The 15,844-nt window shown below is 43.6% G+C and overlaps 1 protein-coding gene across 1 annotated transcript in view; it reads left to right on the top strand.

The window, feature by feature from the left end:
- Nucleotides 1-6,397: 6,397 nt before the first annotated feature.
- alox5a (arachidonate 5-lipoxygenase a) overlaps nt 6,398-15,844 on the top strand; it is a 29,437-nt gene continuing 19,990 nt past the window's right edge. Inside the window, exons 1-4 of the mRNA NM_001139832.1 lie at nt 6,398-6,594; nt 11,522-11,720; nt 11,902-11,983; nt 12,237-12,359. Coding sequence (NP_001133304.1) covers nt 6,445-6,594; nt 11,522-11,720; nt 11,902-11,983; nt 12,237-12,359 — 554 coding nt within the window. The 5' untranslated portion in view covers nt 6,398-6,444. The remainder of the gene's footprint in view (nt 6,595-11,521; nt 11,721-11,901; nt 11,984-12,236; nt 12,360-15,844) is intronic.

Here is a 15,844-nt window from a genome sequence, read left to right as displayed (position 1 = left end):
GAAAATGGCTAACCTCTGGCTAGCTTCTGTTGTGGATTTCGGATTTGAGGTAAATAATACTTTCTTTTTTAAATTGGTGAGGCGGGTTGCAGGAGAGTGCTTTGAGGTTGAGTTTTAGAAGAAAAAATGTAAAAAGATAATGCGAAGAAAAATATGTAAATATATATATATATACACGGGACACGACAAGAGGAGGGTAAAGGACGTCTGAACTGCTACGCCATCTTGGAAATATTTGAGTCACTCAAACATTACAACAAACTCTATGGGTTAAAAAACCAAGCTAAAAACGTTAGCTGATATGGGCTAGTTGATCTGGACATTTCTGTTATAAATAGCTCTCTAAGGTCTGCAATAACTGATATGACAAGAGGAACTGATGATGCACTACCCAATTTAGAAATTGCACATTGTGCGTTCTACTCAAGAGTAAGTTGAAAGCCGGACTGAGTTTTTGAAAGCTGGATCTGAGACCCCCCCCCCCCCGAGACCAAACCACATACAGTCCTGCTTCACTATGGAACTATATTAGTATATCATTCTGTACCCTGCAGTGAAATAGTTGGAATCCATATTTGCATATATTTTCTTGATACAAGGCTACACTGCCCACTGTTGTCTGTTGTCCCCTCGTGATTTGACTGGTAAATATGTGTAGCCTATTAATGGATGGCTAGAGAGCTGCGTTCTACCTTTCTGAGTATTCACTGTAGATGAAAACATGTTCAATTGCTTTCATTAGCTTATTTTCTCACTGCCCAAGTTTAAGACAAGGGTTTAGCATTTCCAAGAACAAATCCAAGAGCTATATTTTCAAGAATTGAATTTCTTACTTTTGGCTTCTGGAGAAACATAAGAAATAATATTTCCAATAACCTTTTTGATGAATAGCAACTTTGCTTAACTTTCTCCATAAGTCTATAGTTAAGGAAAAATTGCAGTTAAGACATTTCTTCTTAAGGTTTTGTGAATATAGGCCCTGCTCTCAACCCTTCTGAGTATTCATTGTCACTGCCCCCTTGAACCCTGTTTCCCCTCCTATATTAAACCTAGCCTGGTCTTCAATCTGCTGTCTCCTATGGTAATGCTGTATTGGCAAGACGACACAATCAGTTCTGGGACCAGGCTATGTTAGACCTGGAACTCCCTACAAACACGCCACTTCGATACAGCTACGACTTCTCGTAGCAGGTTAGGAGACTTAAGTTAAGGTTAGGAAAAGGGCTAGGGTTAGCGAAAATGCTACGAAAAGTAATTTGTATCGAAGTGTCGTGTTTTTAGGGAGTCCCTATTAGACCCGTTTCCTTGAATCGTTTTGAAACACAGCGGCATTTCCTTGAACACTGTTTCCCTCCTCCTACAGTATATACTGTATAATATATTATAAATGGCCTATACCCATCTGCCCCATAAGTATTGGTACATTGGGAGCATTAGGAAAATAAACCCTGTCAAGTGTAAGTACTGATATTTGATCATTTGTTTGAATATTGACCTGGGATGTTTCTATTGGAACCCCAGTGGTCGTGAGTGTGTTGGATTGTGTGGGTGCATCCACAGAATTGTGAGCTGACCTTTACAGGTCTACACTGCTCAATGATTTGGAATACAAATAATGTAATGTAAAGAAATCAGTGATGTTTTCATCAAACAAAAGAAGTAGGCTCTTCGATGGGGAGAGGAAGTGGATTTGTTTGTTATCTTATGATCTTATGTGTAAAACGTTTATAATTTTCTGAAGCTTTAATAAGTACTTACTCACAGAGTCCTCTTTGTCCTGGGTAGGGCATAATGTCACAACAATCTTCTGCCACTGGAGTCTGTCTTTGGCCACAGCTTGATTATATACTTATACTTAGTGTACAAAAATTAGGAACACCTTCCTAATATTGATTTGCACCCACTTTTACCCTTAGAACAGCCTCAATTCATCGGGGCATGGACTCTACAGGGTGTTGAAAGTGTTCCACAGGGATGCTGGCCCACGTTGACTCCAATGTTTCCCACAGTTGTGTCAAGTTAGGTGGATGTCCTTTGGGTGGTGGACCATTCTTGATATGCACGAGAAACTGTTGAGCATGAAAAACCCAGCAGTGTTGGAGTTCTTGACAAAACCAGTGCTCCATGGCACCTTCTACCATACCCTGTTCAAAGGCACTTCAATCTTTTGTCTTGCCCATTCTCCCTCTGAATGGCAAACATACACAATCCATGTCTCAATTGTCTCAAGGCTTAAAAATGATTCTTTAAGCTGTATCCTCCCCTTCATCTACACTGATTGAAGTGGATTTAACAAGTGACATCATAGCTTTCACCTGGTTAGTCTGTCATGGAAACAGCAGGTATTCTTAATGTTTTGTATACTCAGTGTATACTTGACTTGCCTAGTTAAATAAAGGTTAAATACACTGCTCAAAAAAATAAAGGGAACACTACAATAACACATCCTAGATCTGAATGAATGAAATAATCTTATTAAATACTTTTTTCTTTACATAGTTGAATGTGCTGACAACAAAATCACACAAATAATTAATGGAAATCTTATTTATCAACCACATGGAGATCTCGATTTGGAGTCACTCTCAAAATTAAAGTGGAAAACCACACTACAGGCTGATCCAACTTTGATGTAATGTCCTTAAAACAAGTCAAAATGAGGCTCAGTAGTGTGTGTGGCCTCCACGTGCCTGTATGACCTCCCTACAATGCCTGGGCATGCTCCTGATGAGGTGGCGGATGGTCTCCTGAGGGATCTCCTCCCAGACCTGGACTAAAGCATCCGCCAACTCCTGGACAGTCTGTGGTGCAACGTGGCGTTGGTGGAAGGAGCGAGACATGATGTCCGAGATGTGCTCAATTGCATTCAGGTCTGGGGAATGGGCGGGCCAGTCCATAGCATCAATGCCTTCCTCTTGCAGGAACTGCTGACACACTCCAGCAACATGAGGTCTAGCATTGTCTTGCATTAGGAGGAACCCAGGGCCAACCGCACCAGCATATGGTCTCACAAGGGGTCTGAGGATCTCATCTCGGTACCTAATGGCAGTCAGGTTACCTCTGGCGAGCACATGGAGGGCTGTGCGGCCCCCCCAAAGAAATGCCACCCCACACCATGACTGACCCACCGCCAAACCGGTCATGCTGGAGGCATGACCGTTGCAGGCAGCAGAACGTTCTCCATGGCGTCTCCAGACTCTGTCACGTCTGTCACATGTGCTCAGTGTGAACCTGCTTTCATCTGTGAAGAGCACAGGGCGCCAGTGGCGAATTTGCCAATCTTGGTGTTCTCTGGCAAATGCCAAACGTCCTGCACGGTGTTGGGCTGTAAGCACAACTCCCACCTGTGGACGTCGGGCCCTCATACCACCCTCATGGAGTCTGTTTCTGACCGTTTGAGCAGACACATGCACATTTGTGGCCTGCTGGAGGTCATTTTGCAGGGCTCTGGCAGTGCTCCTCCTGCTCCTCCTTGCACAAAGGCGGAGGTAGCGGTCCTGCTGCTGGGTTGTTGCCCTCCTACGGCCTCCTCCACGTCTCCTGATGTACTGGCCTGTCTCCTGGTAGCGCCTCCATGCTCTGGACACTACGCTGACAGACACAGCAAACCTTCTTGCCACAGCTCGCATTGATGTTCTATCCTGGATGAGCTGCACTACCTGAGCCACTTGTGTGGGTTGTAGACTCCGTTTCATGCTACCACTAGAGTGAAAGCACCGCCAGCATTCAAAAGTGACCAAAACATCAGCCAGGAAGCATAGGAACTGAGAAGTGGTCTGTGGTCACCACCTGCAGAACCACTCCTTTATTGGGGGTGTCTTGCTAATTGCCTATAATTTCCACCTGTTGTCTATTCCATTTGAACAACAGCATGTGAAATTTATTGTCAATCAGTGTTGCTTCCTAAGTGGACAGTTTGATTTCACAGAAGTGTGATTGACTTGGAGTTACATTGTGTTGTTTAAGTGTTCCCTTTATTTTTTTGAGTAAAGTAAAGTGTTGGTAAAGTGTTGGTCCAATGTTTCATGAGCTGAAATAAAAGATCCCAGAAATGTTACATATGCACAAATATCAATTGGCATGGTGACTGCAGGAATGTCCACCAGAGCTGTTTCCAGAGAATTTGTTAATTTCTCTACCATAAGCCACCTCCAGAGTCATTTCAGACAATTTGGCTATACTTCCAACCGGCCTCACAACTGCAGACCACGTGTAACCATGCCAGCCCAACCTCCTCTTCCAGTTTCTTCACCTTTGGTATCATCTGTGACCAGCCACACTGACAGCTGATGAAACTGAGGAATATTTCTGTCTGTAATGAAGCCCTTTTCTGGGGAAAAACTGGGCCTGTGCCCTCCCAGGCCCACCCATGGCTGTGCCCATTCCCAGTCATGTGAAATCCATAGATTAGGGCCTAAAGAATTTATTTCAATTGACTGATTTATTTATATGAACTGTAATTCAGTACAATCGTTGAAATTGTTGCATGTTGCATTTATATTTTTGATCAGTATAGATACCATTCTCAAGAAAGTAGATACCATTTCACCCTAGGAGGAAAAACCCTGAACCACACCACCAACTGTACTCACCTTGGTCTGACTAGAAGTTATCTGAGCAGTTTGACATGGACATAACGTCTCTAACAGATAAAGCATGCAGAGCATATTTAGCAATTAGAAAGACCCTGTATAAATTAACGACCAATTAGAATTTTACTTAAATTATTTGACTGTCATAACTCCAATAATTCTATATAGCAGTGAAATTTGGGGTCCCCTTTACAATTTAAAGTATACATCATGGGATAAAAGCCCCACCAACATTTTACATCTGGAATGTTGTTCTTCTGGACTCACCTAACACCCTGTGATCCAGAATGTTATCTCAATAATAAGATAAAATAATTCATACAAAGGAAGACATTAACAATGTACAAACTCATGGACGTCAGAGAAGAAAGACTGTAAATACTGTGGGTCAGGTGAACTAGAGAAAGACTATGTAAACACTGTGGGTCAGGTGAACTAGAGAAAGACTATGTAAACACTGTGGGTTAGGTGAACTAGAGAAAGACCACCCTGTGGGTCAGGTGAACTAGAGAAAGACTATGTAAACACTGTGGGTCAGGTGAACTAGAGAAAGACCACCCTGTGGGTCAGGTGAACTAGAGAAAGACTATGTAAACACTGTGGTCAGGTGAACTAGAGAAAGACTATGTAAACACTGTGGGTCAGGTGAACTAGAGAAAGACTATTTAAGCACTGGGTCAGGTGAACTAGAGAATGAGCAGCACTTCCTGCTCCACATATGACTCAACCAGAGGTATTTATCTCCTGGAATTTGAAGAAAGAATTGCAGGATTTCTAGAACTACCTGTTGAGGAGAAAATCAGCATTTTTGGGTGGAGAAAATGTAGAGACAGTCGGTTATGTCCTGGCCTATCACAATAGAAGAGAGACATTAGCTCCCAGGATGTTATACACGTGAGCACTTGTTGATTTAATTACTAAATTGTTGTGTTTTTTGTTAAATGTTTTGTGTATTAATTTCTGTGTAATTGTATTTGTTGATACATATTATTGTTACTCAAACATATTGTTCATGTGTAATTCTTCATATACATTTATTTGGCAACAGTGACAACCACCAATTCATGGCAACAAAGCATTTATTAAATTGAGAGAGAGGGTGAGAGAGAGAGAGAATGGGAGAGGAGATAGAGAGAGAGAGAAGGGGAGAGAGAGAGTAGGAGAGAGGGTGAGAGAGAGAAGCAGAGAGAGAGAGAAGGGCGGAGAGAGAGAGAGAGAGAAGGGGAGAGAGAGAGAAGGGGAGAGAGAGAGAGAAGGGGGGAGAGAGAGGGAGAGAGAGGGAGAAGGGGGGAGAGAGAGAGAGGAGGGGGGAGAGAGAGAGAGAGAGGAGGGGGGAGAGAGAAGGGGGAGAGAGGGTAAGAGAGAGAGATTGAGAGAAGGGGGATAGATAGAAGGGGGAGAGAGGGTAAAAGAGAGAGAGATTGAGAGAAGGGGGAGAGAGGGTAAGAGAGAGAGAGAGAGAGAGAGATTGAGAGAAGGGGGAGAGAGAGAGAATGTAAATAGAAGATGATCTTCAGGCATGATACAGGGGTGGGGTCAAACAGTACACCAGCCCACATGAAACATTATCACATGCCTCTGCCTCTAGCTAGTTGTTTAAATGCTTTTACATCGCATGTGTGGTGTCAGTACATTAGGGGATGTTTGAGAGAGAGAGAGAGAGAGAGAGAGAGAGAGAGAGAGAGAGAGAGAGAGAGGAGGGTCTACGTATATTCATGAGCAGAAAGGGGAACTCTAATTTGGTCCAGACTCTCTCAAAGTGAACAACCAACCCACTTGTAGTAGGTGATCATATCTGCCTGCAGAGTTAACCAGTGGATATCTCCTGTCTATCCTGTGTGTGTTTACCACCATGCCATCCTACACAGTGACGGTGGCTACAGGGAGCCAGTGGTTTGCAGGGACTGATGATTACATATACATCACCCTGGTGGGAACAGAGGGCTGCAGTGAGAGGACTTTACTGGACAAACCACTCTACAATGACTTCGAGAGAGGGGCGGTGAGTTGAGTTGCAGTGGCTTGTGTGGTTAGGGTTTTGTCTGTTGTGCTCACTGTTCAGAGTTCGTCTTAGAGTGAGCTTGAAGGTTTCACAGCGTGTGCATTACTTGAAAGACAGAGTTGACCTTGTTAATGACAATCATTGGAAATATTGTACCTTCTTCAGACTTGAGACTGGAGATTTACTTAGTAGAAAGCTTACTCTGGTATTTGTCCTGAAGTCTAAACTTCAAAAGAAAGGAATTGATTGGGCTCTTTAGGATGACTGGTTACTAGTTGTGTAGACAATTACATACACTATATATGCAAAAGTATGTGGACACCCCTTCAAATTAGTGGATTCGGCTATTTCAACCACACCCATTGCTGACAGCTGTATAAAATCGAGCACACAGCCATGCAATCTCCATAGACAAACATTGGTAGTAGAATGGCCTTACTGAAGAGCTCTGTGACTTTCAACGTGGCACCGTCATAGGATACCACCTTTCCAACAAGTCAGTTCGGCAAATTTGTGCCCTTGTAGAGCTGCCCCGGTCAACTGTAAGTGCTGTTATTGTGAAGTGGAAATGTCGAGGAGCAACAATGGCTCAGCCGCGAAGTGGTAGGCCACACAAGCTCACAGAATGGGACCGCCGAGTGCTGCAGCGCATAAAAATCGTCTGTCCTCGGTTGCAATACTCACTACCAAGATCCAAACTGCCTCTGGAAGCAACATCAGCACAAGAAATCTTTGTCAGGAGCTTCATGAAATGGGTTTCCATGACCGAGCACCCGCACACAAGCCTAAGATCACCATGTGCAATGCCAAGAGCCGGCTAGAGTCGCGTAAAGCTCGCCTCCATTGGACTCTAGAGCAGTGGAAACATTCTCTGGAGTGATGAATCTCGCGGACGCCATGAGAACCCTACCTGCCCCAATGCACAGTGCCAACTGTAAAGTTTGGTGGAGGAGGAATAATGATCTGGGGCTTTTTGTCATGCTTCGGGCTAGGCCCTTTAGTTCCAGTGAAGGGAAATCTTAACTCAACAGCATACAATGACATTCTAGACAATTCTGTGCTTCCAAAGTTTTGGCAACAGTTTGGAGAAGGCCCTTTCCTGTTTCAGTATGACAATGCCCCCATGCACGAATCACAGTTCATACAGAAATGGTTTGTAGTGGACCTCCTGAGTGGCGCAGAGGTCTAAGCCACTGCATCACAGTGCTTGAGGCGTCACTACAGACCGGGTTCGATCCCAGTCTGTGTCACAGCTGGCCATGACCGGGAAACCCATGAGGTGGCGCACAATTAGCCCAGCGTCAACCGGGCTAGGGGAGGATTTGGCCGGCCGGGGTTTCCTTGTCTTATTGTACTCTAGCAACTCCTTGTGGCAGGCCGGGGGCCTGCTATCTGGATGGTGTTTCCTACGATACGTTGGTGCTTCTGGGTTAAGCGAGCAGTGTGTAAAGAAGCAGTGTGGCTTGGCAGGGTCTTGTTTCGGAGGATGTATGGCTCTCAACCTTTACCTCTCCCCAGTCTGTAGGGGAGTTGCAGCGATGGGACAAGACTGTAACTACCAATTGGGTAAAAGTACAAAAAATGGGTTTGTTGAGATCGGTGTGGAAGAACTGGCCTACACAGAGCTCTGATCTCAACCCCCTCAAACACTTTTGGGATGAATTGGAACGCCGACTGCGAGCCAGGCCTAATCGCCCAACATCAGTGTCCAACCTCACTAATGCTCTTGTGGGTAAATGGAAGCAGGTCCCCGGAGTTCCAACATCTAGTGGAAAGTCTTCCCAGAAGAGTGGAGGCTGTTATAGCAGCAAAGGAGGGATCACCTCCATATTAATGCCAATGATTTTGGAATGAGATGTTTGACGAGCTGGTGTCCACATACTTTTGGTCATGTAGTGCAAGTGTTGCATCACAAAATATCTACCTCTGAAAGCCCTCACAAGACCCCTGTCTGGAAAAACATACACCATAGCCAAATACATTTAAACTCCGTTTTTCATAATTTCTGACATTTAATCCTAGTAAAAATTCCCTGTCTTCGGTCAGTTAGGAACACCACTTTATTTTAAGAATGTGAAATGTCAGAATAATAGTAGAGAGAATAATTTATTTCAGCTTTTATTTCTTTCATCAAATTCCCAGTTGGTCAGAAGTTTACATACACTCAATTAGTATTTGGTAGCATTGCCTTTAAACTGTTTAACTTGGGTCAATTGTTTCGGGGAGCCTTCCACAAGCATCCCACAATAAGTTGGGTGAATTTTGTCCCATTCCTCATGACAGAGCTGGTGTAACAGAGTCAGGTTTGTAGGCCTCCTTGCTCGCACGTGCTTTTTCAGTTCGGCTCACAAATTTTCTATGGGATTGAGGTCAGGGCTTTGTGATGGCCACTCCAATACCTTGACTTTGTTGTCCTTAAGCCATTTTGCCACAACTTTGGAAGTATGCTTGGGGTCATTGTCCATTTGGAAGACCCATTTGCGACCAAGCTTTAACTTCCTGACTGATGTCTTGAGATGTTGCTTCAATATGTCCACATAATTTTCCTTCCTCATGTCTACCATCTATTTTGCGAAGTGCACCAGTCCCTCCTGCAGTAAAGCACCCCCACAACATGATGCTGCCACCCCTGTGCTTCACAGTTGGGATGGTGTTCTTCAGCTTGCAAGCTTCCCCTTTTTCCTCCAAACATAACAATGGTCATTATGGCCAAACAGTTCTATTTTTGTTTCATCAGACCAGAGGACATTTCTCCAAAAAGTACGATCTTTGTCCCCATGTGCAGTTGCAAACCGTAGTCTGGCTTTTTTATGGCGGTTTTGGAGCAGTGGCTTCTTCCTTGCTGAGCGGCCTTTCAGGTTATGTCGATATAGGACTCTTTTTACTGTGAATATAGATACTTTTGTACCTTTTCCTCCAGCATCTTCACAAGGTCCTTTGCTGTTGTTCTGGGATTGATTTGCACTTTTCGCACCAAAGTACATTCATCTCTAGGAGGCAGAATGCGTCTCCTTCCTGAGCGGTATGACGGCTGCGTGGTCCCATGGTGTTTATACTTGAGTACTATTGTTTGGACAGATGAACGTGGTACCTTCAGGTGTTTGGAAATTGCTCCCAAGGATGAACCAGACTTGTGGAGGTCTACAATTTATTTTCTGAGGTCTTGGCTGATTTCTTTCGATTTTCCCATGATGTCAAGCAAAGAGGCACTGGGTTCGAAGGTAGGCCTTGAAATACATCCACAGGTACACCTCCAATTGACTCAAATTATGTCAATTAGCTTATCAGAAGCTTCTAAAGCCATGACATAATTTTCTGGAATTTTCCAAGCTGTTTAAATGCACAGTCAACTTAGTGTATGTAAACTTCTGACCCACTGAAATTGTGATACAGTGAATTATAAGTGAAATAATCTGTCTATAAACAATTGTTGGAAAAATTACTTGTGTCATGCACAAAGTAGATGTCCTAACCTACTTGCCAAAACTATAGTTTGTTAACAAGAAATTTGTGGAGTGGTTGAAAAACAAGTTTTAATCTACCCTGTGGCTCAGTTGGTAGAGCATGGTGTTTGCAACGTCAGCATGGTGTGTGCAACGCCAGGGTTGTGGGTTTGATTCCCACGGGGGGCCAGTACAAAAAAAATAAAAAAATGAAATGTATGCATTCACTACTGTAAGTCACTCTGGATAAGAGCATCTGCTAAATGACTAAAAGTAAAATGTTAATGACTCCAACCTAAGTTTATGTACATTTCTGACAACTGTATATACACAATGACATTCTAGACAATTCTGTGCTTCCAACTTTGTGGCAACAGTATGGGGAAGGCCCTTTCCTGTTTCAGCATTTTTTTTTTTATCTTACTGTTCCTCAGTGTAAGATCTGCCACAGAATGTGTTGCAGGGTCCAGCCCAGCCCTGTTGGAACATCTGTCATCAGGTTCACACTGCAAGCTGAGAAAAGAGGAACCACTCAGTCAGTCAGTGAGGTTACACATAAACTTGTTGAGCTCTATTCTCTTAAATAAATTGTGCCTGAAATTGTGCTCCAATATGAGTCAAGGGGAGCAATCCATAGAGATGAATTAAAGAGACTTTACTGTGATTTGTCCCATTTACACAGTGCTATTTACCTGGTTGTCACCTGGAAATACAATGGATTGGATTATATAATGCATTTTTTAAGGCGATCAAATCTCTTTACATTGATTGTCCTGTAGAAACTTGCCTTTACCACTACACAGTACAGTACTAGATAAAAGGGTTACGCTCTGGTGCAGAGTGAGTCCTGGAGGCGCCATCACCACCATCGCTGTTACTGTGTTTGAGGGTGGTCTAACGGAATTAGATTACTAAATTCAATTCTCTGCTCTTTCACTCTAATGAAGTGAACGACAGATTTTGTACCTTCTCAGCTCGGGGATTCGATCTTGCAACCTTTTGGATACTAGTCCAACGCTCTAACCACTAGGCTACGCTGCTGCCCCAATTAAAAGCTTCCCTATCTGATCAAAATTGTCAACTCATTCTGGCATTAAAAGCTTCATCAGTGTCTTGTTCACTCGATCCAGTTGTACTCTTTTGTTCAGGATGCATCGGCTGTATACTTCCTCTATTGCACTAACAGTGACTCATGAGCTGGTATCAACCTCATGCTGTCTCTTTCTGACTGTTGTATCTGGACCCCAGAAAGAGTAACTGGTGCAAAATTAACAGCTATGGGGATCCCAACAAACACAATAAACCTTGTTTGGTATAAGTCATTCATTTAAAAAAATCACTTTCCGTAACAGTGACAACCTGGTAATGCCTATTGTCCGTCCTCAGGTTAGGCTGAATCTGGGTCCGGGAATTAGCCCATTATGTTTCCTCTACACAGGATGAGAGCAAGCTCAATCACTCTAATCCTGGTTGTCCGTCCTCAGGTGGACTCGTATGATGTGACGGTGGTGGAGAACCTGGGAGAGATGGAGCTAGTGAAGATAGAGAAGAATAAGTACTGGGTTCAGGATGACTGGTACTGTAAGTACATCACAGTGAAGACTCCCTCTGGAGACTACGTAGAGTACCCCTGCTTCCGCTGGCTGGTGGACAACAAGGAGGTGGTCCTTAGGGACGGCAGAGGTACCTGTCTGTCTTTCGGTTGGTCGGTCACATCTGTCTGTCTGTCTGCTGGTCTGTCTGTCGGTCTGTCTCTCTCTTTGTCAGTCTGTCTGTCTGTCTGTCTGTCTGTCCCACTCCTTATCTTAAGGAACACAGAAGTCAATCTAGAATCATCTTCATTACGGTTTTTCACTGTTTTAAGCACGGTTGCCAAAGGACGACAAGACCAGACTGGAGAAGCAGCACCGCCGTAAAGAGCTGGAGAGCAGACAGAAAACCTACAGGCGAGAGCTGGGTTTATGGTGTAGCACACATCTACATCACAATTGTAACATATTGATAAGATACCAAGATGCGTTAAACAAATACATGTATTCAATGTATTGAACTAGTCAATGTTTTCTAGTATTCAATGCACTGACTTTATAAAGTGTAGCCTAACAGTAAAAGATCTGTGCTCAGTGTTACGTAGCGTAGTCCTAATTCAGTAGTGCTGCTGAACGTGCTAGTGACTCTGTGATGTCCTGCTGTGTATAGATGGAGTGAGTGGCAGCCTGGGTTTCCTATGAGTATAGATGCCAACACACACAAGGAGCTTCCCAGAGACATCCAGTTTGACAGCGAGAAAGGAGTGGACTTCATTCTTAACTACAGTAAGGCGTAAGTACTGCATCCATACTACACTCTGTAACCATTGTCCTATCATTACAGGGTTACAGGTTCAAACCCTGCTACCACTGTTTCCCCTCATAACTGTTTCCCCTCATCACTTGTACATTCATCACTTTTACACTCATCACTGTTTCCCCTCATCACTTTTACACTCACTTTACTGTCCTTTATTTTACTTTTATTATTATCTATCCTGATGCCAAGTCACTTTACCCTGCCTTCATGTACATATCTACCTCAAATACCTTATTATTATCTATCCTGATGCCTAGTCACTTTACCCTGCCTTCATGTACATATCTACCTCAAATACTTCTTACCTCTGGACATTGATCTGGTACTGGTACTCCCTGTATATAGCTCCACATTGATCTGGTACTGGTACTCCCTGTATATAGCTCCACATTGATCTGGTACTCCCTGTATATAGCTCCACATTGATCTGGTACTGGTACTCCCTGTATGTAGCTCCACATTGATCTGGTACTGGTACTCCCTGTATATAGCTCCACTTTGATCTGGTACTGGTACTCCCTGTATGTAGCTCCACATTGATCTGGTACTGGTACTCCCTGTATATAGCTCCACTTTGATCTGGTACTGGTACTTCCTGTATATAGCTCCATTCTTGTGTATTTTATTTGATTCCTCTTATGTTACTATTTGAGTTAAATTCTTTAACTGCATTGTTGGGAAGGGTTCGTAAGTAAGTACTTCACGGTAAAGTCTATACCAGTTGTATTTGGCGCATGTGACAAATAACATTTGATTTGATCGGATTTACAACATTGTCCAGCCAGTCTAACACTCGGTTTGATTTGTACTCTCTATAGTGCTGAACCTACAGTAGGTCTAATCTTTCCAATGTGGAGATTTACACTCGGTTTAGTTTGTACTTTCCTGAGTGGCGCAGCGGTCTACGGCACTGCATCTCAGTGCTTGAGGTCTCACTACAGACACCCTGGTTCGAATCCAGGCTGTATCACAACCGGCTGTGATTGGGAGTCCCACAGGGCAGCGCACAATTGGCCCAGCGTCGTCGGGGTTTGGCCGGTGTAGGCTGTCATTGTAAATAAGAATTTGTTCTTAACTGACTTCCCTAGTTAAATTAAATTTTAAAGAACTACAGTAGGCCTCTTTCCAATGTGGAGATTTACACTCGGTTTAATTTGTACTCCGTACAGTGCTAAACCTTCAGGAGGCCTCTTTCCAATGTGGACATTTACACTTGGTTTAATTTGTACTCTCTACAGTGCTACACCTACAGCAGGCCTCTTTCCAATATGGAGATTTACACTCGGTTTAATTTGTACTCTCTACAGTGCTAAACCTTCAGTAGACCTAGTCTTTCCAATGTGGAGATTTACACTGGGTTTAATTTGTACTCTCTACAGTGCTAAACCTACAGCGGGCCTCTTTCCAATGTGGAGATTTACACTGGGTTTAATTTGTACTCTCTACAGTGCTAAACCTACAGCGGGCCTCTTTCCAATGTGGAGATTTACACTCGGTTTAATTTGTACTGTCTACAGTGCTAAACCTACAGCAGGCCTCTTTCCAATGTGGAGATTTACACTCGGTTTAATTTGTACTCTCTACAGTGCTAAACCTACAGCAGGCCTCTTTCCAACGTGGAGATGTCCATGTAGAAGACCCATGCTTGTCATAATAGAGGATTTTCAGTTTTTTAGGGGCAGTATTTGTTTATTGCATTGACACTTATGCTCTAAATGTCAGGTTGTCCAGGATGGAGCTGTCATCTAGTGAGGTGTTTTTATTGTTCTCAAAGGGACTTCTTGGTTTGAATAAAGGCTAAATGGGAAACAGAAATCCGCTGTTGGCTCAGTAGGTGGGTGGGTGGTGAGTAGTATGTAAATGAGACTAAAAGGTAACCTGTTTCAAAGCTTTGTATGAAAGCCTGTGGAACAGGAGAGTTAATGTATGAGTAACCAGGGACATTTGCATGTATCCTACACATCACCAGACCTAAACACAAACACATATTGTTTCAATTTTTTTTTAAATTTGATTTCACCTTTATTTAATCAGGTAGGCTAGTGGAGAACAAGTTCTCATTTACAACTGCGACCTGGCCAAGATAAAGCAAAGCAGTGTGACACAAACAACAGCACAGAGTTACACATGGAATAAACAAGCGTAGTCAATAATACAATAGAAATAAAAGAAAGTCTATATACAGTGTGTGCAAATGGCGTGAGGAGGTAAAGCAATAAATAGGCCATAGTAGCGGAATAATTACAATTTAGCAAATTAACACTGGAGTGATAGATGAGCAGATGATGATGTGCAAGTAGAAATACTGGTGTGCAAAAGAGCAGAAAAGTAAATCAAAACAATATGGGGATGAGGTAGGTAGATTGGGTGGGCTATTTACAGAAGGGCTATGTACAGCTGCAGCGATCGGTTAGCTGCTCAGATAGCTGATGTTTAAAGTTAGAGAGGGAAATATAAGTCTCCAGCTTCAGTGATTTTTGCAAATTGTTTAAGTCATTGGCAGCAGAGAACTGGAAGGAAAGGCGGCCAAAGAGGTGTTGGCTTTGGGGATGACCAGTGAGATATACCTGCTGGAGCGAGTGCTACGGGTGGGTGTTATCGTGACCAGTGAGCTAAGGCGGAGCTTTACCTAGCATAGACTTATATATGACCTGGAGCCAGTGGGTCTGGTGACGAATATGTAGCGAGGGCCAGCCGACTAGAGCATACAGGTCGCAGTGGTGGGTGGTATAAGGGGCTTTGGTGACAAACAGATGGCACTGTGATAGACTTCATCCAGTTTGCTGAGTAGAGTATTGGAAGCTATTTTGTAAATTACATCACCGAAGTTGAGGATCGGTAGGATAGTCAGTTTTACGAGGGTATGTTTGGCAGCGTGAGTGAAGGAGGCTTTGTTGCGAAATAGGAAGCTGATTCTAGATTTAACTTTGGATTGGAGATGTTTAATATGAGTCTGGAAGGAGAGTTTACAGTCTAGCCAGACACCTAGGTATTTGTAGTTGTCAGAACCGTCCAGAGTAGTGGTCCTAGATGACAGGAAGTCAGAACCGTCCAGAGTAGTGATAGTAGTCGGGCGGGCGGGTGCGGGCAGCGAGCGGTTGAAAAGCATGCATTTAGTTTTACTAGCGTTTAAGAGCTGTTGGAGGCCACGGAAGGAGTGTTGTATGGCATTGAAGCTCGTTTAGAGGTTAGTTAACACAGTGTCCAAAGAAGGGCCAGATGTATACAGAATGGTTTCGTCTGCGTAGAGGTGGATCAGGGAATCACCAGCAGCAAGAGCGACATCGTTGATATATACAGAGAAAACAGTCGTCCCGAGAATTGATCCCTGTGGTAACCCCATAGAGACTACCAGAGGTCCGGACAACAGGCCCTCCGATTTGACACACTGAACTCTGTCTGAGAATTAGTTGGTGAACCAGGCGAGGCAGTCATTTGAGAAACCAAGGCTGTTGAGT

This window comes from Salmo salar, chromosome 18, assembly GCF_965601325.2.
Source record: "Salmo salar chromosome 18, fSalSal1, whole genome shotgun sequence".
Taxonomy (NCBI): Eukaryota; Metazoa; Chordata; class Actinopteri; order Salmoniformes; family Salmonidae; genus Salmo; species Salmo salar.
Note: the sequence above shows the minus strand (reverse complement) of the source record. Positions and strands in the feature narration are given on the sequence as shown.